Genomic DNA, 24,755 nt, shown 5'->3' with positions numbered 1-24,755 from the left:
CAAGAGGATTTACAGGGTAAAATAAGATTGTTGTTAGAGTACTAAATTTGACAGTAAAATAGTAGTCAAGTTCTCAGACTAATTTAAATTGGCTAATTGAAATAAGCGAATATTCTAGAAAAATTAATGGTACTGGACAAAAAGCTGTTCCTAAAGTGGTAACTAAAATTTTTATTGGTAGTTCATCTCATGGCAAAATTGTGTAACATGTAATGAACCTAAAACAGTCATATTTTAGTAAAAAAAATTAAAATTTAAAAGCTATCAAGACTACATTATAAAATTTCCAAAAGCCTCCTAATATTTAAATCAAAAAAGGGGGAGAGTAGAAGAATATCGTGTAAGGAAAAATATCCTGTAAGTAAATTACATCTAGAAAATTTTTACTTTAGAAAATTAACTTTCATTTGTAATGCTAACAGCAAGACACCCATGAAAAACACACATGGTGTCAAAACAAGCCAAAGGAAAATCATGTGGGCAAAAAATGAAAAAGGATTCCAAGTCAAACTTATAGTAGAGATTCCTTTATTAACTTTTGGTCGAGAATATGTTTTTATATTTTCAGAAAACAACTCCAAGACCATGTGGATTCCTGCAACAGAGAGGAATTGACAGGACTGCTCCAGCCATGAAGACAGAAGAGAAATAGTCCAGAGATGGAAGACACTGACGACGCCTTGCCATACTAGCAGTCAGCAGCTGTGCGTTGCTGCAGGTTGCCCAGGACCAAACCAGAGAGGGTCAGACCTGCATTACCACCATTTGTCCACCATCCAGAACTGAAATATCATTGCTGACATGTACACATAAGGAACTGTTTGACATTGAAATTGGGACTCAAAAGAACTGTTGGCCCAGAAAGAAACTCACTACAGACTGATTCATTTGCCTCTCAGCATAACCAATATTGCTTGTCTCACTTTCGGTTCTTATAGGTGTATTTCTAGTATCACATGATCTCACTCATCTAGGGGAAATAATGAACAACATAAACTGATGAACAAAAACAGACCCGGAGACAGGGAAGCATCGATCAGACTGTCAAACCTCAGAGGGAAGGTAGGGGAGGGTGGGGGTAAGGGGGAGAGATCAACCAAAGTTCTCTCCTGGTGAGGCAGCTCTGTTCTGATTTACAGACTTGTATGCATGCATATAGGCCTAACCAGTGGTCACGGACAACAGGGGGGTGGAGGCATGTGTGGGGAGGGGTTTGGGATGGGAATGGGGGGATGAGGACAAATATGTGATACCTTAATCAATAAAGAAATTTTAAAAAATAAAGAATGAGAGGGGGAAAAAAAAGAGTTTTAGGGCCTGGTTCTGTAGGCCAGGGCCACAACAGCAGTGCTTACTCTAACTCAGGTAGCAAACATCAAAGAGAAGATGCAGGTGAGACAAGTGACTCAGAAGAAACAGAAGGAACAGCAGATCTAAGGGATTCTGTGCAGGAAGGCTGAAGGATTTGAGCAACTTACTGAGAACTTTCGGCCCAACCCTCCAGGCTAGCCAGGTGAGTTCTTATTCATATACAAGAGGGGCAAGGACAAGCACAGATCCAGAAGAGGATGGGAGGTTAGAAGCCTGGAGATGGCTTAGAGGAGTGGGAAAGATTCTCTAGACCATGATTCCCTCCTGGAAGGACTGGACAGACCCAGGGTGAGAGTAAGGTGGGAGTGAATGGAGAAAAATGAGTTGAGCAGTCTCTCTCCTGAATAGCCACTCCCTTCGCTATTTAGTAAGAAGGGCAAAAGAGGGTCACAGTGACTCTGGAGGGGGAGGAAAACCACCTGCTCAGACTTCCTGTTCCAGTGGCCTTGCCGCGGGCATAAGAGGTGAGGTCACTATTGGCCGAAACCACGTGCCCTATTAAACTCCACCAATTCTTAGTGACATCAGAGTAAAGAATATGGAAAATACCACTGAGGGTGCTGGCTTTCCACCATGCAGCAAAGGAACTGGAAGCTGGGGAGGGGAGCAATTGGCCCCAAGGCTACAAAGCCTTGCTCAAGATTATTGCCATGAAAATCATGGGCTAGATGTTCCTGCAGCTTCATTTCTTTTCCTTCCCTCTGCACTTCAACTGTTATTTTTGTGCAGAGTTAGACCCAAGAGCAGGCTGAAATTTTGAGGAAGCCATTCTTCCTTTTGTTACCATCCTCATTGTTCCAGAAAGGAATTACAGCAGATGAGGCAATGCATATAACATACATCTGATCACATGAATGGAGAGGGGGAGGATGGGGAGGGGAAGGAAACGGAACAAGAATAAGAACTTATAATAGAGCCAGAAGCAAGGCTAATAGAAAAACACATTATAGGAGGCTATTCTTACAATAGGTGGGCACAAGCTTGAATCAACTTCTTTAGCAGCCAATGTGAAGCAGAAATCTGGTCACTTATAGAACTCACAGTTTCCATTCGGTGGAAAACAATAGCTCAGGACTAGAAAGTAATTTCTCTTGAGTGTCATTGTAAGAAGCCAGTGAGTGTTGTGAGAGACCTTATGCTCAGTTTCTCAGAGGGTTTTGTATCATCTCCCTTAGTAAATAAAGCAGTCACATAATAATCAGACAAACCGAGCCAAGTGCTGATGGTCAGGGTCTCCATGGAACACCCAACTTCTCCAACTACCTTCTTCCTTTCCACTCACCAAGAACAAAGGATAAGCAGAGCCTCTAATTCTCCTTGCTCTGCTCCCTGAAAACCCAGCCCTGAGTGACCATCATGTTGTCCCCTCCTTCCCAGAGATAAAACCAAACTCTTACTAAAGTCTATCCAGCTATGTATTTTATGTCTATTCTGCAACCTCACCCTGCATATACATATCTTCTCTCTCATAATAAACTGGGAGATCCCTCAAGAGTATCTTGACTACCCTTATATCCCTGTAATGCCTTGTATAGTGGCTGGTACACAACTGGTGAACGACTGAACAAATGAAGGCCAACTGAGCCAGCCAGTGGCAGGCAAGGCAGCAGCAGACAGGTGACCATGTTTTGTTTTGTTCTTGAGATCCAAGTTATTTGCCAAACTACAATGAGGCCCATTATTTAGGTTTTAAACAAAATGTCTTTGTCCTGCTATTCAGAAAGCAAGAGAGAGGAAGAAATGAGGCATTCAGAACACATGGCCTGACACTAAAATACCAGAAACACACAAAATTCACTGGGTTACCTTGTAGTTGGAATGGGAGAAAATGGGATGAGTATGGGATACTTGATTAGCTTAATTTAAAAAAATTAAAAGAAGAGTGTAATCCTCAAGTTCTGTCTCTTAAAATATAGCTATTTCCTAGATTAAGCTCTGGCTTTTCTTCTCTCAAGGAATACAGCAATGGTATGTTCGCCTGTCTTTTATTGGTCAACCATCACAACAGTAACCCTCTTATTCTCAATTTATCTTTGCAACATCCCTATGAGGTCTATATCCCTCACCTCATTTTACTTGTGAAAAAACTGAGGCTTGGAGAGGTTAAGTAACTTGCTTAATGTCACAAAATTAGTTGTGAAAGAGTTGGGGATTTGAACCAAGTGTGTCTGACCCTGACCCCAAAGACAATCATCCTAACAACGAGGCTATACCTCCTATTTCTTGCATTAGCAAAGCAGTGGTATATGGCCAGAGGACTGGAGTTACATCTAGGTGATTCTTTCTTCCTAATGACTCTTACATCTCACCTCCTTTATTTCTGTCAAGTATATCAATCTCACATCTGACCTCTGACTCCAGAATTCCACTCTCCTGAGCCATTCAGCATTCCACCACTAAGCTGCAATTGTCTAAAGCACAATGGTGACTCTGTCTCTCTTCTGCTCATCACCTTTCCCTGGATCCCCAAGGCCTGTGGAACCAAGTCTGAACTCCCAAAAAGGAAATGGAGATGTTCCACCATCTCCCCAATATAACTTCTCATCCCTTCGTTCTGTTGACCCTTCCTGCCAGACAAAGTGGTCTATACACGCACTGTCCGCAAACCTCACCTGCCTCTGCTGTCTCCACCCAACCTGTCCCTCAGCTCCTCCCTCAAGTGCGTGCTCTGTTCTCTTTGCCCAAATCCTTGCTTTCATCTCCCAGCCCACTCCAAATCTCACCTTTGTAACACTGCTCCAGTATCAGCCCAGCTGGAGATGGGTCTCCTCATCTCAAATCTTACAGTGTTTTGGATTAGGAATTCGCTCCCTACCTGGCACTATTTGTTTTCATGTTAACAGATATTCTAATACAGATGCATTTATTTTTTATAAGAGAATATAGTCTCTTTATAGCCAGATACTATGTTTTTTGGGTATTAGAATCCCTCTCGGAGGGCAACAGACTGTGCCCGGCATATAAAAGATATTCAATACATTCCACAAGATGAGCTTTTTAAACTGTGAAGCATGCCAAATTCTACACCCTATGCTCTATAATTTCTTCCCTCAGGCACCCTTGAAAAACTCCCTGCAGTACTAAAAGGAACACTTACACCAAACTGTTTACTTTGTTAAGCTGATTATTAAACTATTAGGCTATGAACCTTGGCATTAGGATTCCCCACCTAAAAGTGTCTACATTTTAATGCAGGTCTTTGAAGACTTAATTGAAAAAAATAATAGTGTCAGGTACTGTGGCAGGGACTCGTGGGGAAGAGGTAGGGCTTTACAGAAGTCTTAACTCACCCCGCACAGGCACCTGGCCACTCCATTGGCTCCTGTGTCCAGCCAGCAAGTGCTCCAACTTTCAAACTTTAAAAAGCTTTTGAACCTTAACCAACCTTTCTCTCTAAAACAGGGAAAAATAACAGCACACATCATACACCTTCTTATGAGGTATTTTCCAGCTTAAATATTAACAGAAGACTGGAATCAGAAGCAGTCCTCAAAGTCATTTTCTTCCGTGTGTGTGTGTGTGTGTGTGTGTGTGTGTGTGTGTGTGTTGCTGACCTCTCCCTTTGGACCATGAGCTTCTTAGAAGCTAACACTGCATCTCATCCTAGTGCCCAGCACTGTGCCAGCACACGCTACACACAATCAAGCTTTAACACATGAATCAACACATGAAGAAACGGCTCAGAGGTAACTCGAGGGAACAAAATGGGGAAATATGCTATGCCAAGCCTTTCAAGACAGTCTTTTTTTTTTTTTTTTTTTTTTTTTTTAAATATATTTTATTGATTTTTTACAGAGAGGAAGGGAGAGGGATAGAAAGCTAGAAACATCGATGAGAGAGAAACATCGATCAGCTGCCTCCTGCACACCCCCCACTGGGGATGTGCCCGCAACCAAGGTACATGCCCTTGACCGGAATCGAACCCGGGACCCTTCAGTCCACAGGCCGACGCTCTATCCACTGAGCCAAACCGGTTTCGGCAGTCTTTTTTTTTTTTTTAAGTAAAATTTTACTTCTTTGGTGCTACCACCCTTTGTGCTGCAGTTTATCTACACAGGTATTCTCATCCAAGCACAAGGCACTCTGACGTCACAGTGAAACTATTCCTATCGCAACTGATCTGGGTAAATCCAAGAGCCTGGCAGATTAAGAAAGATTCTTTTAGGAGCTCAATGTAAATGACTCTGTGGGGCAGGCCTCCAAGAAATGAAACGGTCACATCACTGGATTGCAATCCATCCAAGGACAAAAGATCAAATGCATTGTCCACAGATAGGCTCATCACAAAAGAAGCTCAAAACTCCCATCCACACAGGCTTACATTATTGAAAAGTCAAATACTCCTTCGAGTGGAACGCATGTTAGATGGCTTCAAGGGAGGAAGGAGGCTACCAGGCAACTGAGGATGTGAGATGGAAAGGAGGTGAGAGGAGGAACCAGAAGAGGAAAAGAACTGGGAAGCTTACATCAGGAGTAACAAAGGAGGGGCTTCTCATCCCAGAACAGGCTACCTCCATAGTCGGGACACATTACACCTGGCTTATGGGCAGGGTCCTGACCACAGGGGAAGAGCACCTCACACTGTTATTCTGTCCTGCCCACCCGGCTCAGCCCTGCAAATTATCACGTACATGTTCTACAATTGTTTTTTTCTTGGGTGGGCGGGACACGACGTGCCATCACGGACCAGTGCCAGTCATGAACTGTCTTTACTGGTTCACAATTAGATAAGTACAAAACTGAAAGCATGCTGTGATAATTAGAAATATAATTTTTAAAAATGCACAAAAAACACTGGCTCTTTACCACAGTTTGTGCCAACACTGCCCACAGTCTAGCCAAGGGCATTGACCAGAACCAGAACTGTGAGAGTTTGGAGTTCTCCCTTTGCCACCCTACACGAAATCTCGTTCTCTGCTCCCTGTTCATCAGACCTGTCTGCTTCCTGTGTGGCAGGTGCAAACAAAGATGAGTTCCAAGTGAGCACAGGTGCTTCCAGGGGTTGAGCACATGCTCAGTACCCACAGTGCTTTCATTCTCCACAGGCTGAACCCCCCCCAGAACTGCACCCACAACAGAAAGAAGGAACTCAGCCCCAGAGACCATTAGAAAGCCTCCTTCAGAAACTACAACACCCGGTCACTGCTGCCTCACGCTCCCTGGCTCCCGGCTAAGAAAATATTGACAGGTATTGAGTCATTCTATTGAAGTTCACTTAGTCTAAAAGTGTGGGCCCCAAAATACACTTAACACACCCAGTTCCCAAAGGTTAAAGTATAGGTGAGAAATGCTGCAGGAACCTGATACTGAGTAAAGCAGTGGTTTCTGACAAGGAAAGGAGGAAGTAAACAACTGCTCAGGCTACAGTTCTGGGTGATCACCACCCACGCCATGCACTGAGCAAAGCATGCCAGGTTCATCTAACATTTTTTTAAAATATATTTTTATTGATCTCAGAGAGGAAGAGAGGGAGAGAGAAATAGAAACATCAATGATTAGAGAGTCATTGATCGGCTGCCTCCTGCATGCCACACACTGGGGAGCGAACCCTCAACCGGGGCATATGCCCTGATCAGGAATCGAACCGTGACCTCCTGGTTCATAGGTCAACACTCAACCACTGAGCCATTCCAGCCAGGCTCATCTAACACTCTTATTCTCACTTTCCCAACCATCCCTCATCTATGCTATAATAACATAATTATCAGACCACTTGGAAATTGCCAATTTTCTTTCTTCCTGAGAAATGCTAAGTGGTTCCCCAACCTCGTTGCATTTAACGTCACAACATCCTGGTGAGGCAGCTCTGTTCTGATTTACAGACGAGACCCAAAAGACTCACAAGACCCAAAGGTCACACAAGGAATGCGGCAAACAATGGAGACACAGGCTTGGAAACGCAATAGCCTCAGATTGAGGAAGAGGAGGGTAATATTCACCAGCCCACGTGGGGCCATGAGTAAAACGAGTCGGACTATCAGGCAGTGGTACCTCTGTTCCCCAGGCCCTTTGAGCTGAAATGAGTTACTGGGAGAAGGACAGGAAGTCTGACCCACATAAAACTGCAATGAACTAAGTTTGTCTCTGAAACTCCAAAAGTTTCTCCTTCTGTGGCACTTGTACCCCTTCCCTTAGTCAGCGCTGTGGTGCCCTCCACCCCATCAAACCAGGCTGTTAGGAGCTGCTCTGAGCTTCTTGTGGTTTATCTAAATGGCTGTGTTCTCACTCTCAGAATTTCCATCCTTTAAGGTCTCATCTCTCCCTAAGGAAGGAAGGAAGGCCTAACCTCATTAGGGGTGGTTGCAGGTGGTTGGTAAATGGGGTGTCACCAAAAGGAAAGGAGTATGGTATTCTTCACAGCCTTTCCTGAGCTTCCAGAAGTACCTGTGTGTGTAAGTGACAGCCCACACTTCCATTCCTTGAGCATCTACTATGTCCTGTGGGTTAGGGATTCTACATTTACTTGCTAATTAAATTCTCAATAATCTTGGTAGCAAACTATTATCATTCCCATTTTACAGCTGAGAAAACAAAGGCCCAGGAAGTAAGTCACTTCCAGTGCAAGGTCATAGAATCAATAAGTGGCTACTGTTAAGGTGTTTTAACCTCTAGCCAACATGAACTCTACAGACATCATGAAACATTACAAATCATCCCAGAGGAGAAGCAGTGCAGCCTCCACCCGTGGAAAACAAAGTGAGTCCTCTCCAACAGGGAACTGGATAAACAGTGAGTACCGTAATGGAATCAGTGTTCCATTACCCATGTGACATGACCTGATTCATGACTCTGAAAAGCCTTCGGGTGCCTATATTGTAGACCCCCTCCCTTGCCTATAAACTATGTTGGGAACATCCCCATTCCTCCGGTGCCTCAGCCTTGGACCCTGACTCAGTGAGCCCCACCAGCAAATTCATCGACTTTATCCCAGTTGGAGACTCTGAGGTGAACTGCTTTCACTGCGGAGCTAAAGATAAAATGGAACTGCCCTCACACCAAGGGGTTAACAACTATCCCTCCAAGGGACAAACATCAATAATGGCCATCCCTCATCTATGCTATAATAACATGATTAGCTTTTAGGTATTTAAGGATTTTTAATCATTATGGCTCAAAAGGTTTTCGGCAATGTGGCCCCACAACCAACCAGCAATTTCACAGGAAGGATGTACAAATGTACATGTTAATTGGCCAGATGACAATATGTATGGAAAACATCAAAAATCAAGACTGAAACATCAGGACAATCTACATCCTTAACAGGCATTTGCTGAACACCTACTAAGAGTGCCTTCCACACACATTATCCCTAATTCTCACCATAGCCTTTCCTGCTCTATATTATCATTCTTCTCAGCAGTTAAGAAAAGAGACTCAGAGAGGTTAAATGACTTGCCCAGGGCCAAATGGCTAATAACTGGCATGTTCAGGATTTGTATTCATAGCTGCCTGGTTCCCACGCTTGCGCTTCTCCAGTGTACCCAGCTACTATAATTTGCTCATAATTCATCTTTTTCCTGAAGTGACTCATTCCCCTATATTCCTTTTAGAGTACCTCTTCATTCTACTCTGAGGAAAAATCCTTACTTGGTAAAAGTAGAAAACAGTTATTGTTGGTGCTGAAAGGAATCACCACTTGATATTTCAATTTTATTTAATACTCAGATTTGTTAGACACTCTGGAAACTGGGAACAGCAATACTCAGGCTTATTTACATTGGGGCCCAGAATTTACCGGATACGTCCCTTGCCCGTGCCCATGAGGCCAGTCTAGCACTTGCACGAATAGCCCGCTCTTTTGCCTGTACAGCACACCAAGCCATGCATCCCACACACACCAGCTCTCCCATGAGCTCCATCTTACCTTGGGCTTGCCGGTCCTACATCTTCTTCTGGCTCTTCCACAGCACCGGCTAGCTCTGGGGGAAGGAAAGCATCTTTGTTGACATTATTCACCCAGCTTTCCTTTGCCCTGTTTTCTCTGTCCTTACTCTGCTCAGCTGAAACAGGAAACAATAAAGACAGGAAGGTTATCTCTCACCTCTGTGGCCTACAACTCTCATATGGGCACTTATCACGGAAGGCTGGAACCTGAACTTCAGGCCTTCCCTGAGTGCCTAGGCAATCACTAATGTGTCGGCGCATTAGGGATCAGAATTACATCTGCAGGAGAAGTCAGTAGATTCCTCTGGTGTTAGCTCCCTCTCCACCCAGCAGAGTCTCCTACGTGCAATGTGTAGGTAACTCCAGAGACAAAATTCTGACTGCCTCTGGGTGAATCTGACCTGAATTGGGGCCAAGACTGAATGTGCATGGCCACGGGACACCAAGGACAGGGAGTCCTCGTGGGAACAGAAGCACCATCATTACCAAGCACTTACTGAATTTACAGTGTGCTTGACTTGAGGCAGGGCTTTGGGGTACAAAGGGGAACAATCACTTTTAGTCTAGAATGCCCCTCCCCCCAGTCTCTACACACCCGAATTCCACATATTCCTTAATACCCAGCTCAGATGCCAGCACCCCACAAAACCTCTGTGCTCCCTTTTCAGGAATAACCTCTTTTACCTCTGACACCCAGGGCTCTTGACCTGCACCTCTCAGCTAATTAGCACCAAGGGAGTGATGAAGTTCTTTGCATGTGTTATCCTATGAAGAAGGAGTGACTTTCCAAGTTCGCAGATTTGGAAATTGAGAATCACAGAGTTCAAGAAACTTACCTAAGGCCACATAACCAGTAAGTGCCAGTAATACTTTCATCTGTGTTAAGAAGATGAAGTAATATAAAGGCTCCCAATTTCCAAATACACTCACATTCCAGGGTCTCTTTATGTTAAAAATCTAGTTTTTTCAACTGCAAAATGGAGTCCACAGGACAACCTGTACTCCTCAGGATTTCTGAAGGTCCGGATCGTTTGAAAATCAAAAGGCCTGTGAGCAATGCACGGCACATACTAAGCAGGCAGCCCTTACCTGCAAGGAGTGTGGCTCTTTCTTTCAGACAGATTGAGAGCCCAGCTCTGCCATTTGCCAGCTATCTGCCCTTGGGCATATAAAACTTTACATACCCCTATATATAGAATGGGGATGATAATACCTACCTTACAAGATCGCTGCTACAATTAGAAAAAAAGAGCGAGTAAATGCCTGTCACATATTAGATGCTCAAACGGTGATAGTTATTTTCCTTATTGAGTACAGGCTAGGCTAGATGTAGGCAGGGGCTGTTCTCAGGGATAAAGATTTACATCGACTAGCCCAGAGTTAGAGAGTAGGCACCAGGGAAATATTTAATGGACTCAACAGGATGCTAAAGAAGCTCTCAAAATACTGTCTTTAGAGTCCCTTAAATAATGCATTTGATTGATTAAAGAAGTATCAGAGGTCAAGGTCATTGAACAGGGAGGCTAATCTCTTACTGTCTAGGCTCCCATGGTATTCAGGTTCTGAATCTTCAGAGGAGGAGAAGGAGGAGGAGTAAGAGGGAGAGGAGAGAGAGGAGGGAGAGGAGGGGGAGGAGGGGGAGGGGGAGGAGGGGGAGGGGGAGGAGGAGGAGAAGGAGAAGATACTTATAAATCTCGGTTGTCTATGCTACTCTTCCTCACCATGGCATCTGAAGAACTTCCTTTTTCCTTCGACAGCACCCTAAGTCACTCAGCCCCACCCTCACCCATCCAAATGCAGGGCAAGAACATTTTGAGCTTGAGGGCTACGCATTATGAAAAGTGTACAATTACATAATGTTCCTCAGCAGATTTTCGTAACGATTCTGACACTTCCCATTTCCCACCTCCTCCTTCCCAAACAAACGCTGGCTCTACATGTACTAGCCACGTCAGCTCACCTGCTACCTGTAGCCTCTTCTTCCTCATGGATGCTCTGATGATATCTGTGCCATGGATTTTGTCTCTGTGCCTCTTGGCCTTGGCTTCATAAAACCATTGGCCACTCATATTCTTCAGCTGCTGGTCATCCTTAACTTTTTCAGGCAAATGTCTACAAAAGGAGAAGAGCTTTACTTTGCTGAGAACCCACAGAAAATAAATGAGTTCACTGAGACACTGCATGAAGCAGTTTGCAAACGTACAGTCAAAATGAGCTCTCGATGTCTTAGAAGATTCCACAAATCTCCCGGATGACTAACAAATGCATGTACCCCGTTGACTGAGAAGTCAGGGAAACCAGGGCCAACATTTTTTAAAAATTCAAAGATTTAATCCATGATCCCCAGAGGATGCCTGAAATTTCTCAAGGGCAGATCCACTTTTTGGCCACAGTCTTCTGTGTCCACTGTTCAAATGCAAATAACCCAGGCGGGGGATGATATATTAAGCTTCCCTAAGCCTTGGTATCCTTATCTGTCAAAAGGGGTTAATAATAGTAAACCACCTCAGGGGGTTGCTATGAAGATTAAATTAGTTTATGCATATCAGCCACCCTCTGCACATGCCTGGCACCTAATAAACACTCAATGACTAACTGGTGGGATAGTTATCGGCTTATCAGTCCTTTCCATTTCAGTGAAATGAGTTTATCAGAGATTTTCCTGGAAGCTTGTGGGGGATGGCGCATGATGTCTCCGGTTAGGGAAATGAATGCTGAAAAGGCCGACTGGAGAATCAAGAAAGATCAAATTTATGGGGTCGGGAGTGGAGAGTGGAAGCGGAGGCACAGGCAAATTCCTTTTATGCAAATACTGCTTTGAAGGTTCCACAATCATTCATGCTTACTGAAAAGCTAAAACCTAAAGAACAAACCAAGTACTGCCCTCCTGAAATGTCCCTAATTTACACCGGCTGGAAAAATTATGTTCTGCTTCACAAGTCTTTCTGTATCTCTCTATCCACCTCAATAAAATGAGAATCACAAAAATCTATATTTTCTTATTCATAGAGATGCACTTAGAATCAAGTGGAATAAAAGCCTTAAGGAGACTTTGAACTCTAGGAAGATAATGTGCTACATAAATCCAAGAAGGTTTTATGCTTATTATCCAAGATAATATGCATACTTCCTCAAGCAGTAAATCTAAGTTTTAGCCAGAGAGTGTGTACAGTGGCCACACCACCCTGATGGCAGGGCTGTGCATGAGGGCTGCACACAGGCATCCCTGGGCGTGGGAGAAACAGGAAGGGCAGTTGCCCTGGGTCTAGCAAGGTCCTTTCCTCTCTCCCAAGTGTGCCTGGAGACTGCCTTCCCACCCAGAGTCCAGCTCTCTGCTGGGACTTCCTCCCCTCTCCCAATTCCCTAGGAAGAAGTGAGCCCAGCCCAAAGAGGCCCAGTCAGAACCCTTGGACACACACTGTCATGACAGCCGGTCCCCAAATCCTACAGGGACAGTGTCATCATTTTGTGGTTCTGCATCACTAGAGAGGTCATGGTTTTTATTAAATGTTTCTGATAGCTTCCCATTGCCTAGGTTTTCCGCAGAGCAAACGACTCCCCTGGGCTGCTGATGGAGTTTTTGCCTTCTCCTCCCTAAAAGACCAACTTTGAATTCAAGTCCAGGAGAAGTCCTTCCAGCTTTCCCTGTTAGAGAGTGAGCCCCCAGGGGCAGGGCCTGAACATCATTGCTTGGTGTCTGAAAAGCAGTGGGTACTTATTCAGTGCTGTGGAGTGAAGGTATAGCATATGAGGCCCCCCTCCCTGACCACCTGGCTTCAGGCTACCTTTTGGGATTCATTTTCCAGCATTTATCCCCATGCTCCCCCTTGCCAGCACACTGGACTTCTTACTGTTCCCCAAATTGCTCTTTCATGACCCCTGTAAACATCAGAAGGAGGAAGGTGTGGCAGAAGGACTATGGGTTTTGGAGTCTCCCCAAAATTAGGTTCAAATCCTAGTTCTGATTTGTTCTGCATGAGACTTCGGACAGGTTACTGAACCCTCTAAGTGTCATCTTCTTGTTTTGTAAAGTTAGGGGCAAATAAGATCTCTTCTGCAGGGCTTCGGGGATGAGTAAATTAGGCGTTTACCGGACAGTGCCTGGATCTTGGTAAGAGTCATTAAGTGTGAATTCTCTGTGGATGTCTTTCCTTCACTTCTCCGTGCAGCTCCCATACTGCCTCACCACAAAGCCTTCCTCGATTCCCAAGGGCACAGTGCAGCTGGCCATTCTCCACGCTCCCACCGCACCTCCAGGACAGAACTCACCCCACTGCGTTCCAATGATCTATTTGCACATCTGTCTCATCCGCTAATCTGCCAACTCTGCAAACTCCTTTAAGGTGAGGCCCACATCCTAATCACCTTTGCAATGCCGGCACCCAGCACAGAGCCTGACACAGAGATGACAGCCCAAGACTGTTTGTTGAGTGAATGAACTAATGAATAAATAAATGCTCAGCAGCCACCTCAGTCTGAGTCTGAGTCAGGCTGAGATAAGAGAGATCCTGCCACTTCGGGGGTGAGTGAACCAGACTCCATCACAGGGGCAGTGCCTTCTGCTGAGGAGGCAGGAGAGCTCACCTCTCAGCTATGCAGGAAAACGCATAATGAACCATGGCATCAGTCATCATCTTTTTGAAAAAGACCACAAGCCCTCCTAGCATAATAGCTCAGTTTCTCCTCATGAGATTTATTCACCTATTTTTCTTGTTCAACTGAAATGCATTTTGTAGGGTTCTTTGTGTAATTCTTGATTTCTCCTGCCTAAATGACTATCTATAAGCCTCTTTCATGCTAAGCTCTCAGGACACAAGGGGAATCAGGCTCACTGAAACATGTGGCCCCAGAAAAGCTGGTAGCTACTAGAGTAAGGAATTAAGGTTGGGTTTTTGGCTCATTTCTTTTGTTATTGTTTTTTTTTTTTAATTTTTTTATTGCTTTTTACAGGGAGAGAGACAAAGAAAGATCAATGTAAAACATCCATTGGCTGCCTCCTGGGCATGTACCCTGCCTGGGAATTGAACCGGCAATCCCTCGGTACACAGGACAATGCCCAGCCAACTGAGCCACACTGGCCAGAGCATGGCTCATTTCTTTTAAAGTGGCAAAAGAACAGCAAATTCTTGATGCATTGGCTGGGTAGCTCAGTTGGTAAGAGTATCATCCCAATACACCAAGGTTGTGGGTTCAATGCCCAGTCAGGGCACATACAAGAATCAACCAATGAATGCTTAAATAAGTGGAACAACACATCAATGTTTCTCACCCTTCCTACCCCCCCAACTCTGGAAAAAAAAAGAGTAAGAAATTCTATCAAGTTCAGTAAGTGCTATTTATGTATATCTTAACATGATAAACTGCTAGATTTAATCAATTTCTTTTTCTATCTCAGTCATTTGAAATATTTTATAGATGAATTCATATGTGTGACATCAAAGCCCAAGTTTTATAAAGATGTAGATTTTAAAAAACCAAACACCCACTACCTAGGTGATGCTGTTAAAATCTTCTCTACCTGCCCACGCCGATGTCTCATTTTTCCTGAAGTCTAACCAACCAAATTAGCATTTGATTCTCTAATGTTATACCATTTAGTTGAAGTGGAAAAGGGGTAAGTTTCCTGGACTCACTTTTTTTTTTTTTTTAAATATATCCTTATTGTTCAGATTATTACAGGTGTTCCTCTTTTTTTCCCCCATAGCTTCCCTCCACCTGATTCCCCACCCCACTCCATGCCCTTACCCCCCGCCACTGTCTTCATCCATAGGTGTAAGCTTTTTGTCCAATCTCTTCCCGCACCCCTCATACCCCTTACCCCCTGAGAATTGTCAGTTCACTCCCATTCTATGTCCCTGATTCTATTATATTCACCAGTCCATTCTGTTCATCAGATTTTTTATTCACTTGATTTTTAGATTCACTTGTTGGTAGGTATGTATTTGATGTCACTTTGTTGTTCATAATTTTTATCTTTACCTTTTTCTTCTTCTTCCTCTTCTTAAAGAATACCCTTTTTACAGCATTTCATGTAATCCTGGTTTGGTGGTGATAAACTCCTTTAGCTTTTCTTGTCTGTGAAGCTCTTTATCTGACCTTCAACTCTGAATGATAGCTTTGCTGGGTAGAGTAATCTTGGTTGTAGGTTCTTGCTGTTCATCACATTGAATATTTCTTGCCACTCCCTTCTGGCCTGCATAGTTTCTGCCGAGAAATCAGCTGACAGTCGTATGGGTGCTCATTGTAGGTAACTAACCGTTTTTCTCTTGCTGCTTTTAAGATTCTCTCTTTGTCTTTTGCCCTTGGCATTTTAATTATGATGTGTCTTGGTGTGGTCCTCTTTGGATTCCTCTTGTATGGGGTTCTGTGTGCTTCCTGAACTTGTAAGTCTATTTCTTTCACCAGGTAGGGAAAGTTTTCTGTCATTATTTCTTCTAATAGGTTTTCAATATTTTGCTCTCTGTCTTCTTCTGGCACCCCAAAAATTCGGATGTTGGTACGCTTAAAGTTGTTCCAGAGGCTCCTTACACTATCTTCATATTTTTGGATTTTTTCTTTTTGTTTTTCTGGTTGGGTGTTTTTTGTTTCCTCATATTTCAGATCTTTGGTTTGATTCTTGGGGTACGTTGATCTACAGTTGAGTTTTTGTATATTCTTTATTTCAGACAGTGTATGCTTAATTTCTGACTGGTCCTTTTCCATTTTTTTGGTATTCTCATTAAGATCCTTAAAGGTCTCACTAAGTTCCTCAGCGGTTTTTAGAAGATTCTTGAGTAACCTTATAAATGTGGTTCTGAACTCTATGTCGTCCAGTAGTTTGCTTTCTTCCATTTCTCTCATTCGTGACATGTTTCTCGGTCTCTGCATTTTGCTGCTTCCTTGTGTTGATGGAGTGGCTTTGTGTGGTAGGTGACCTATAGGGGCCAGTAGCTCAGCCTCCCCAATCACTTGAGGTGGACGCCTTTGGTACACCCCTTTGTGGGCTGAGTGCAAAGTCTTGGTGTAGTAAAGCCTTGATTGCTGTTGGTACACTGGGAGACATTGACCTCCAGGCCAATTGGCTGTGAGGACCTGCTGTGTCTATAATGGAAGAACTGCTGCGCTGGAGACACGCTTATGGTGCAGGACTTGTTTCAGTGGGGCTTTGGTGCTCACTGAGTCTGCCTCTTGAATGTGTCACTTATGGATATGAGGAGTTGAAATCTGGTGTCTCACTCTGACCACTAGGTACACTGGCTTCTGGATCTCCAATGGGGTGCAGGTCAGCTACTGTCTGAGGCCACCCAGCAGGCGCTACAGCGAGAACTACAGTTTTCTCCTCTTTGCTTGGGGTTTGGAGGTTTTGGAGCTGTCTGACCCGGGCTGCAAGTTTGCTAGGTTAAGCTGCAATAGGGCAGACCATTCATATGCTAAAGCCGCTGCTTGGAGCTTGGGTGGATTTGTAGGTTGTGCGGGGCGGGGTCTCAGGGCGTCACTAGGCTAGGGCGTGGCAAACAGCGATGGCTGCCAGAAGTTGGCTCTGCGTCTCCGACCCTGTCCTAGCTTCCCGCGCCCCGCGCCCCAGCACAGTAAACAATTATTCCTGCGCGCAGCCCTGCAAGCAAGCCTCCCTCAGTTTCCGACCCCACAGCAGACAGTCCAGCTTCTCCCTGTAGGAGTTTGGGTTCCCCGCGTCTCCCCAGAAACTGGAGTTCGGAGTAATCGGGAGCTTATCTCCCTTCGGGTTGAAAACAGCAGTGCTCCCGATTTGCGCGTCTCCGTACCTCAGCTTTTCCGCGCTTGTGCACCCCTCAATGCTGTTTGCTCTTTCCTTCTAGTTGTAGAACTTCTACTCAGCCAGCTTTCCCGTGGTTCTGGGTGATAGACGTTTTGTCTTTTAGCTGTTGTTGTGAAATTGTTGTGCGAGGCAGCAGTTTAGGTGTTTACCTACGCCGCCATCTTGAATCCTCCTCTGGACTCACTTTTTATATGTTACTGTCCTCTCCCCACAAGCACGTTGTGCTTAGTGAGGCGCTGCGGATAGAAAAGATGCTAATACTCACCCAGGGGCTGGTGGGCAGATGTGAAGGAGGAGACGAGCACTCAGAGCGGAGACGAGCACTCAGAGCAGAGAGGGCACCGTCCTGCTTTCCTCCAGGCAGACCGCGGGTCCTCCCCACACTCCTTCAGCTAATACATATGAAGCCTGTTTTGTACTAGGTCCCATGCTTGGTACTTTACATGCATCATCTCATTGAATCCTTTCAATCTCACCATGATGTACAAAGACTTTAGTCAACTGCCAAAGACAGACATCTTGCCTCCTCTGTATGTTAAAGGCCGTATCTGTTTGTCTGTTCATTCACTTCATTCATTCATTCATTAATCCCCTGTCATATACCAGGCCTATGGTTGGAATTATGCATTAAAAAAATCAATCGATGGCCCTAACTGCAATGTCAGCTCCTGTGGTGCAGAGAGAGTGTGGGCACTTTCCGAGGAAAGCCAGGAGAGCTGTGAAGCCCTCCAGCCTGGCCTCAACACCTTCCCATGAGCATTCCTTCCCCCTTTTCCTCCTCTAATTACAAAGCACACCCCAGCCTCCAGCTATTCATCATGATGAGGCAAAGGCCTAGCATCAGAGGCAGGACCTGATTGGTATTATCTAGTCAACTGGATAATAAGAATCAGCAGGCTGGCCAGAGAGGCTGACTGGGCCATTTTCCAGCATTCAGATATGTGACTTGAAAGTACTCTTAGATATTTATTTTGAATGTGAGAGCTAGGAGGGACTTTAGATAGTTACAAATGGACCCACTTTATAGATAAAACAATGGAGGCCCCCAAAAGTTAAGAGCTTTGCCCCAAGTCACACAGAACTGGGCCAGCTTGACTCCTGGCCAATGTTCTTTCCACCACCCCAGCCTGCCTCTGGGAGCCAAACATGATTTTGGCTTCTAACATGGCTATCATGCTTCACTCTTTCTACAGAAGAATTCAACCTTTGATAGAGAATCTGAAAACCAACACACGTGAAAATGAAATGCACTGCAAATGATCCTTATTATGGCAAGTGAGAGGCAACGCGTGTCCCCTGCGTCACAGACACATTGCAGATCCCCACAATATGCTGAGATACAGCACAGCTTGGGGGAAGCACAGGCTTTGTCGTTTGATAGCAAGGCTTCAATCTCACAGGGCACTCAGTCTCTCCCACCTGACTTCCTCATTGCCGAGCAGGTTCAGCTACACTGTTATGCAGGTGAAAGGGGAAAATGCATGGGAAGCTCTGTGTACAATGTAGTTCCGTAACAAATGTTGGTTCCTTTCCTCTTTGCTTTGACAGAAACCACCACCAGAGGTCCTGGGAAGCAATGGCAACTGCCATCATTTCAAAGAAACTAGGTCTTAAGGATGCAGCTGAGAATCGTAAGATGTGGTTGCGGTTGAGATGGTATCGACTATGAGCACGCCCATTACCATAGATGTGGTTGTGTGTGCGTGGGGTAGAGGACGTGGTGCTGGTGGTGCTGGTGGTGCAGACGCACACGGGCAATGATTTCCTGCTGGCAGTGTGACGCAAAGCCCAGGAAACACCACCTCTGGAGTGTGTCATTTTCAAACCATAAAAGACTAAAATTACACATGTGTATATGATGGTACCTCTTAAAAAGTAAGATGGGGGAGGGGTGGGGAAGAGAGAAAAAGAATCCATCCTGATGTCTGCCTCACTGCTGGCTTGTGAAATGTCTCCAGCCAGTCGTTAGGGAAGCAAGCTGGGTAGAGATGCATCTCTTCTATCCGCAGCTCCTCACTGTGGCCACACATGCTAGTAACTGGGCTCAGCCTGTGTGGCCACAGGGAGAGGGGCAGCATGAAAGACAGTTGTGGTGGCAACAGTGACCCAAACTGTCATCTTCCAACTGTACCCCAGAGAACCACAGTGGAGATTCCCTTGGATTCCAGTCCATGTTCTACCATTAACAGTTGAGTGATTTGGGAACTGGACATTTCCCCTGTCTGGCACTCATTCTTCTCATCCATGAAATCAGGATGGGAAGTAACATGTAGACTAAATCATCTCCCAAGTGTCTCTGATGAGCTTGGATGCGAACTATTCAAAGCACTGGCTATCTCAGGCATGGCAAGCAGATTTCAGTTTGAATGCCAAATCTCATCTATGACCATACGGAAAAGGATTCTGAGGCAGAGTCTGGTTTTAATGAGGACATGCATTAGTGATGTCCTCATGGTTATAGGAGGATTATACTCCAAAGTCTTTAACAAGTTAGCATTGGAAGAACTGTCTCAATGTTAGAGGCAGGTTTGACTTTATAATGTTTTACTTAAGCTAATATTATAATTACATAATTTAATTTCTAAAGCCATATATCAAGCAGAATGACTGGGGCATTATAAAATCATGTGTAGGGAAACAAGGTTGAGATTTTAACTTTGCAATTGACAATCCATTGAATATATAAAGGCCATTACATGGTAAATTCCTTGAAGACTGAAACCATGTTTCAATCATTCTAGAATTATCTTCATATCATTGTGCAGAGCAGTTCCCCATACTTAAGAGGTACTCACTTAAATTTCACTGCATTAAATAATTGAGTTTTTAGGAATAATTTCCTCCTAAGGAATCAGACTACTAACCAGAGACTTGTGTCCTTTTTCAGAGGTAAGGGGGAGCGGTGAAAGGGAATTAAAACATATTCATCACCTATTATGAGCTAAGAAGATTAAGAAATATTTTACTTAATCCTGGCTTTAATCCTTTAACTTTGGTACTATGGTCATTCCCAGTCTCTGAGTTGAGGCCCAGAAAAGTTAAATAATTTGCCCAATAAACCATAGTTGATCAGTGGTGAGAATAGTCTGTTCTGACTCCAAAGCCCATGTAGGTAAGTTCTTTCCTTGTGTCATGATGAAACCCTTACTGTTCTTCTGAAACAATAGTAGCAATGAACAGTATGGGGCAGAGGGAATAGCACTGGACTAAAAACTTTTCTTATTATGGCTTTGGCACTGACTAGCTGTGTGACCCTGGGCAAATCACTTCCCCTCTCTGGGCTTTACCTTCTTTATCTATAAAGTGACTGATATGGACCAAAAAAATCTCGTTCCCAGAACTGTCAAGCTGTAACTCTGATGGAAGAGTCAAAAACAAACAGCTGGTGGATGGTAAGGGGGCTGGAAAACAAAAGCCTATTGAATAGCATTTTCAGAAACTAGACACCTAGCCCTGGCCGGGTGGCTCAGTTGGTTAGAGCATCATCCCATACACCAAAAGCTTGTGGGTTCAATTTCCAGTCAGGGCACATACCTAGGTTGTGGGTTCCATCCTGGTCAGGGCGTGTACTACGGGAGGCAACCAATCGATGTTTCTCTCTCACATTGATGTTCATCTCTCTCTCTCTCTCTCTCTCTCTCTCTCTCTCTCTCTCTCTCTCTCTCTCCCTCTTTCTCTAAAAATCAACTTTAAAAAACCACACAAACCAGAGACCTAGTTCTGGTTCCACCAGCCAAGGTGCAAAACAACCTCAGAACCATCCTCATAAGTCCCTTCAGTCCCAAAGGAAAGAGGGGATCAGAGCATGATTCCTCTTGTGTGAAGCAGGTTGGGCCTCTTTCAGTGCCCACAGGCTATAGGCTCATGCCCACCTGCTCCCCCTGCACAGCATCACTCCTCCCCAGGCCCAGAGTCCTGGACCTGCCCATGGCCTAGTCGACATGGACCTGACCAAAAAGTCCCCCAGAATGGTGGTGGTAGACAGGGCTTGGCTTACACCAGGTTTCAAGCCTTCTTCCTATCAGTTTTCAAAAGCAAAAATCAAGGGCAGCACCAGTAGCAGCTACTGGGGCACCGTCAGAAACAGTGGATGGAAGGAGGGTCTACAAACCCACTGTTACAAAGGGCTCAGTATTTCTGCTGTAGCCATAGACTGGCTGGTGCCAGAGGCTCCACACTCATGCCCCTCACAAGGCCTGGGCAGAACTATGCATTGTTGAGGATATTTTCATCAACTACTGAAGGGGCCCAAGAAACACCTCCACTCTACTCACACAGAATCACAGAGCTACAGGGAAGACTTAGCAGGCTGGAATTCCAGGGGCCAAGAAAATACAGAAGGTTGGGGGGAACAAATCTTTCTTGCAAGGTGGCTGGGTATATAGAGGAAGCAGAATTGCAGACCACACCTAACACTGTGGAAGTGGAAGGAATTGAAGGAACTTGCAGCAATCCAATATTCATAATTCAGGCTTCCTGAAGTAGGAGGAGGACCTGCAGCTTTCTCCATCTTGTCTTCTGAGAGGCTAACAGAATTCCCACTTGCTAGTATGCTTTAAGAATCAACTAATATTTTCTCTGTGCTGCCCCCTCCCCTTACTTCTAAAATAAAATGACAAACAAAATAGATCCAGAGACATGGAAGCATGCAACAGGCTAATGATTCTCAGAGGGAAGGGGGTGGGGGTGGGAGCAGATTCACCAAAGAACTTATATGCATACTAGAGGCCCAGTGCACTAATTCGTGCACTGGTGGGGTCTGGCTGGCCTGGCCCCTGATTGGGGCCAATCAGGGCCAGGCTGGCTGAGGGGAGGGGCTGTGAGCGATTGGCCAGTGGGCCCCGACTCCGATTGGGGTGGGGGGGGCCAATTGGGGGCATGGCCAGACATGTGGAGGGGCTGTGAGCAGTAGGCCGGCTGGCCCCACCCCCGATTGGTGGAGCTGGCTGGGGGGAGGGGCTGCGGACTGATCAAGGTGGTGGGGGCTGATCAGGGGTGGAGGCTGGCCATGAAGAGGGGCTGCGGGCGGTGAGCCAGCCGGCCCCACCTCCAAATGGGGTTGGGGGGCTGATCGGGGCCAGCGGCCTAGGGGCAGGGCCAAGGGTGGTTGGACAGCCCTGTCCCTGATCAGAGTTGGGGGGGCAGAGCTGACTGAGGGGAGGGGCCACGGGCCGATTGAGGTGGGGACCCATCGGGGCCAGGGCTGGCTGGGAGGAGGGGCTGCAGGAGGTTGGCTGGCTGGCCCTGCCCCCTATTGGGGTGGGGGGGTTATCAGGGATGTGGCTGGCCAGGGGGAGGGGCTGTGGGCCGATCGGGGTGGTGGGGGCCTATCGGGGGCAGGGCCAGCCAGGGGGAAGGGCCATGGGGGGTTGGCCGGCCACCCTGCCCTTGATCAGGGTGGGAGAGGCCGATCAGGGGCGGGGCCGGCTGGGGGGAGGGGCCCCCCATCAGACCAATATGCTGGCTGCAGCGGGTGTCATAGTGACTGGTCATTCAAGTTGTTGGCTTTTTATATATATAGATGTGCATAACCCATAGACACAGACAATAGTGTGATGAAGGCCTGGGAGGAGCCAAGGTGAAGGAGGTCAATGGGGGTAAAAAAACAAACATGTGTAATACTTTCAACAATAAAGATAAAATTTTTAAAAAGAATAATAAAATAAAATAAAAGGGGTGTAACAGTCCCACCTGGCCACAACTCAGGTTGCTGTAACATGAGGATAACATTCATGAAAGAACTTTATGAACAGTGAATGGGTACTGCATTAATGCTACCAAGAGGCTCTGATGGCTGATCAGTGTACTAGTAAACCTCCTGACCCTTCTGGGGAAACAGCTCAAGTTCCCTGCTGAGAATGGTGAGCAGTGGCCCATCCAGAGGACTGGGAAGAGGAGCATGACAAAGAACGAACCCCATTCTCATGATCTCCACTACCTACAGCCACCTCCTGTCACCATCACAGTTCAGTGCGCTACCTCACACCAAGACACCACCCCCTTTTCCATGGCCAGGCCCCGGGATGGCCTGTCTGCTATTACTTTCTCAGGACGAGGAGGTGGAGTTAGTGAATGGGTACCTGAAGACCAGGATTTGATTCTCACTTCGGACACCTATGGACTGTCTGAGAGAGGGCAAGTCACCTGACCAGTCTCAAAGTCAATTTCCTCACACATCAGAGTGGGTGAAATTAGAGCCTCCCACCTCCCCCAACTGCAGAAGAGTTCTGTGAGCTCAGAAGAAAGAATGAGCATGCAAGCTCTTTGCAATTCGTTAGGCACTGTCTCTATGTGAATTAGTGGTAATGGCCATAGTCAGACACTCTGGAGTGCCTAAGTGACTTTAGCATGTTCACTGATAAAGCATCACATCAGTTAGGGTCAGAATATGGGAAATGATGTGACTAAATCCATTATTCACGATCCTTGTGGGCCAGCAAATAAGAACACGGCTTAAGCTCCTTTGGGAGAACTACTGAGACGGGGATCCTGCAGTTAATACTAACCTATGTTCAGGAAGCCTTTCGCTGCCTCCAAAGCCCAAGATTACAGGCAAGGGTGGCAGGGCCTGGGCTCGAGCCTGCTCCCTCCACCACGTGGGCGAGTGAAAGTGGCAGAAATGTTGACGTGGACCATTTGGGCTCCTCCCAACAAGGACAGTGTGTCACAGCGGCCACTCCTCCTTGTGGGACACAAATGAAAAACTGGCTCCCGCAGGGCCAATTTTAATTGCTCTTTAAACCAACTTGAACTTTTCTGAAAGTATGCAGGAATGCGAGCTACTTCTCAATTTCTTTTCTTTTAAAAACTGTATAAATTTCAAATATTTCTAGTTTGGTTTATAATTCAGTTTTAAAAAGTGTATTTCACACACACAAAAAGAGATATAAACATACACATACCCGTATATGTGGATGTAGATGTATGTGTTGTATTTATTTTAGTTTTAATTCAGTGTTTAAAAAGTTCAAGGAATTTAGTTAGGTTTTGAATCAAGACTCTCTTTCTGGCAGGAGTCCTGTGGGATAAATTAAGAGATACCAAGGAGGAAAAAGTTCCATGCAGGAAGTAAACCTAAAATTGGAACCCATAAATTCAGGCTCCAAGTCAGAACTACCACTTATGGTTGAGGGGGGAAAAAACAAAGTGTCTCATTTTAGGAACACTGGCCCTCCATCCCCCTCCCAGGAGGGCCTCTGGGGCCCATTACCTGACTCTCTCATCTTCAACCCTCTTCAGGGCAGCATCCCGCTGCAGGACCTTCATGATGGTCTCCTGCTCCTCCTCTGTCAGGAAGCTTAAGTCGATCATTTTGAAAGGCATGTGCAAAAATAATAGTTACAAATCCAGCTTAAGATTCTCCAGGCTAAACAACTCTGACTGGAGCCCGGATGATTAAAAGATGCAAAAGTGAAATGCAATGATATCTTGCTCAGTTCTGCAGCAAACGTCCTGTTTTGGCTCAGCAAAAGTTTTAGGTGGCCGATTGCAAAACCCTAAGTGCCCCTTCCAGGGAGGCAGGAGTGGCCTGTGGGGCGACGTAGAGAAGAGGCTCTCAGAAGGAAGCTGCATTCCTTGCCTGGCAGGTCACTGGGTCCTACAGCAGCATTTCCACTCACGCCCCTTCTCTGGACCAGTTAATTCTCCTTCAGTCCTCATCACCAGCTCGAGAGTGTCCACAGCATCTGAGCACCATCTACCTGGGGAATCGGGAGACAGGAAA

The 24,755-nt window shown here is 45.5% G+C and overlaps 1 protein-coding gene across 2 annotated transcripts in view; it reads right to left on the bottom strand.

The window, feature by feature from the left end:
- The window catches only part of SYTL2 (synaptotagmin like 2), a gene marked incomplete at its 5' end in the record, with an annotated part of 70,674 nt that extends 46,331 nt beyond the window's left edge, over window positions 1-24,343 (bottom strand). For both annotated transcript variants that reach the window (XM_080641733.1, XM_080641741.1), the window contains 3 exons: window positions 9,236-9,371; window positions 11,216-11,367; window positions 24,243-24,343. In XM_080641733.1, coding sequence (XP_080497859.1) covers window positions 9,236-9,371; window positions 11,216-11,367; window positions 24,243-24,343 — 389 coding nt within the window. The remainder of the gene's footprint in view (window positions 1-9,235; window positions 9,372-11,215; window positions 11,368-24,242) is intronic.
- Between the last annotated feature and the right edge of the window lie 412 nt (window positions 24,344-24,755).

This window comes from Plecotus auritus, assembly GCF_963455305.1.
Source record: "Plecotus auritus genome assembly, chromosome: 9".
In the NCBI taxonomy this organism is placed as follows: domain Eukaryota; kingdom Metazoa; phylum Chordata; class Mammalia; order Chiroptera; family Vespertilionidae; genus Plecotus; species Plecotus auritus.
Note: the sequence above shows the minus strand (reverse complement) of the source record. Positions and strands in the feature narration are given on the sequence as shown.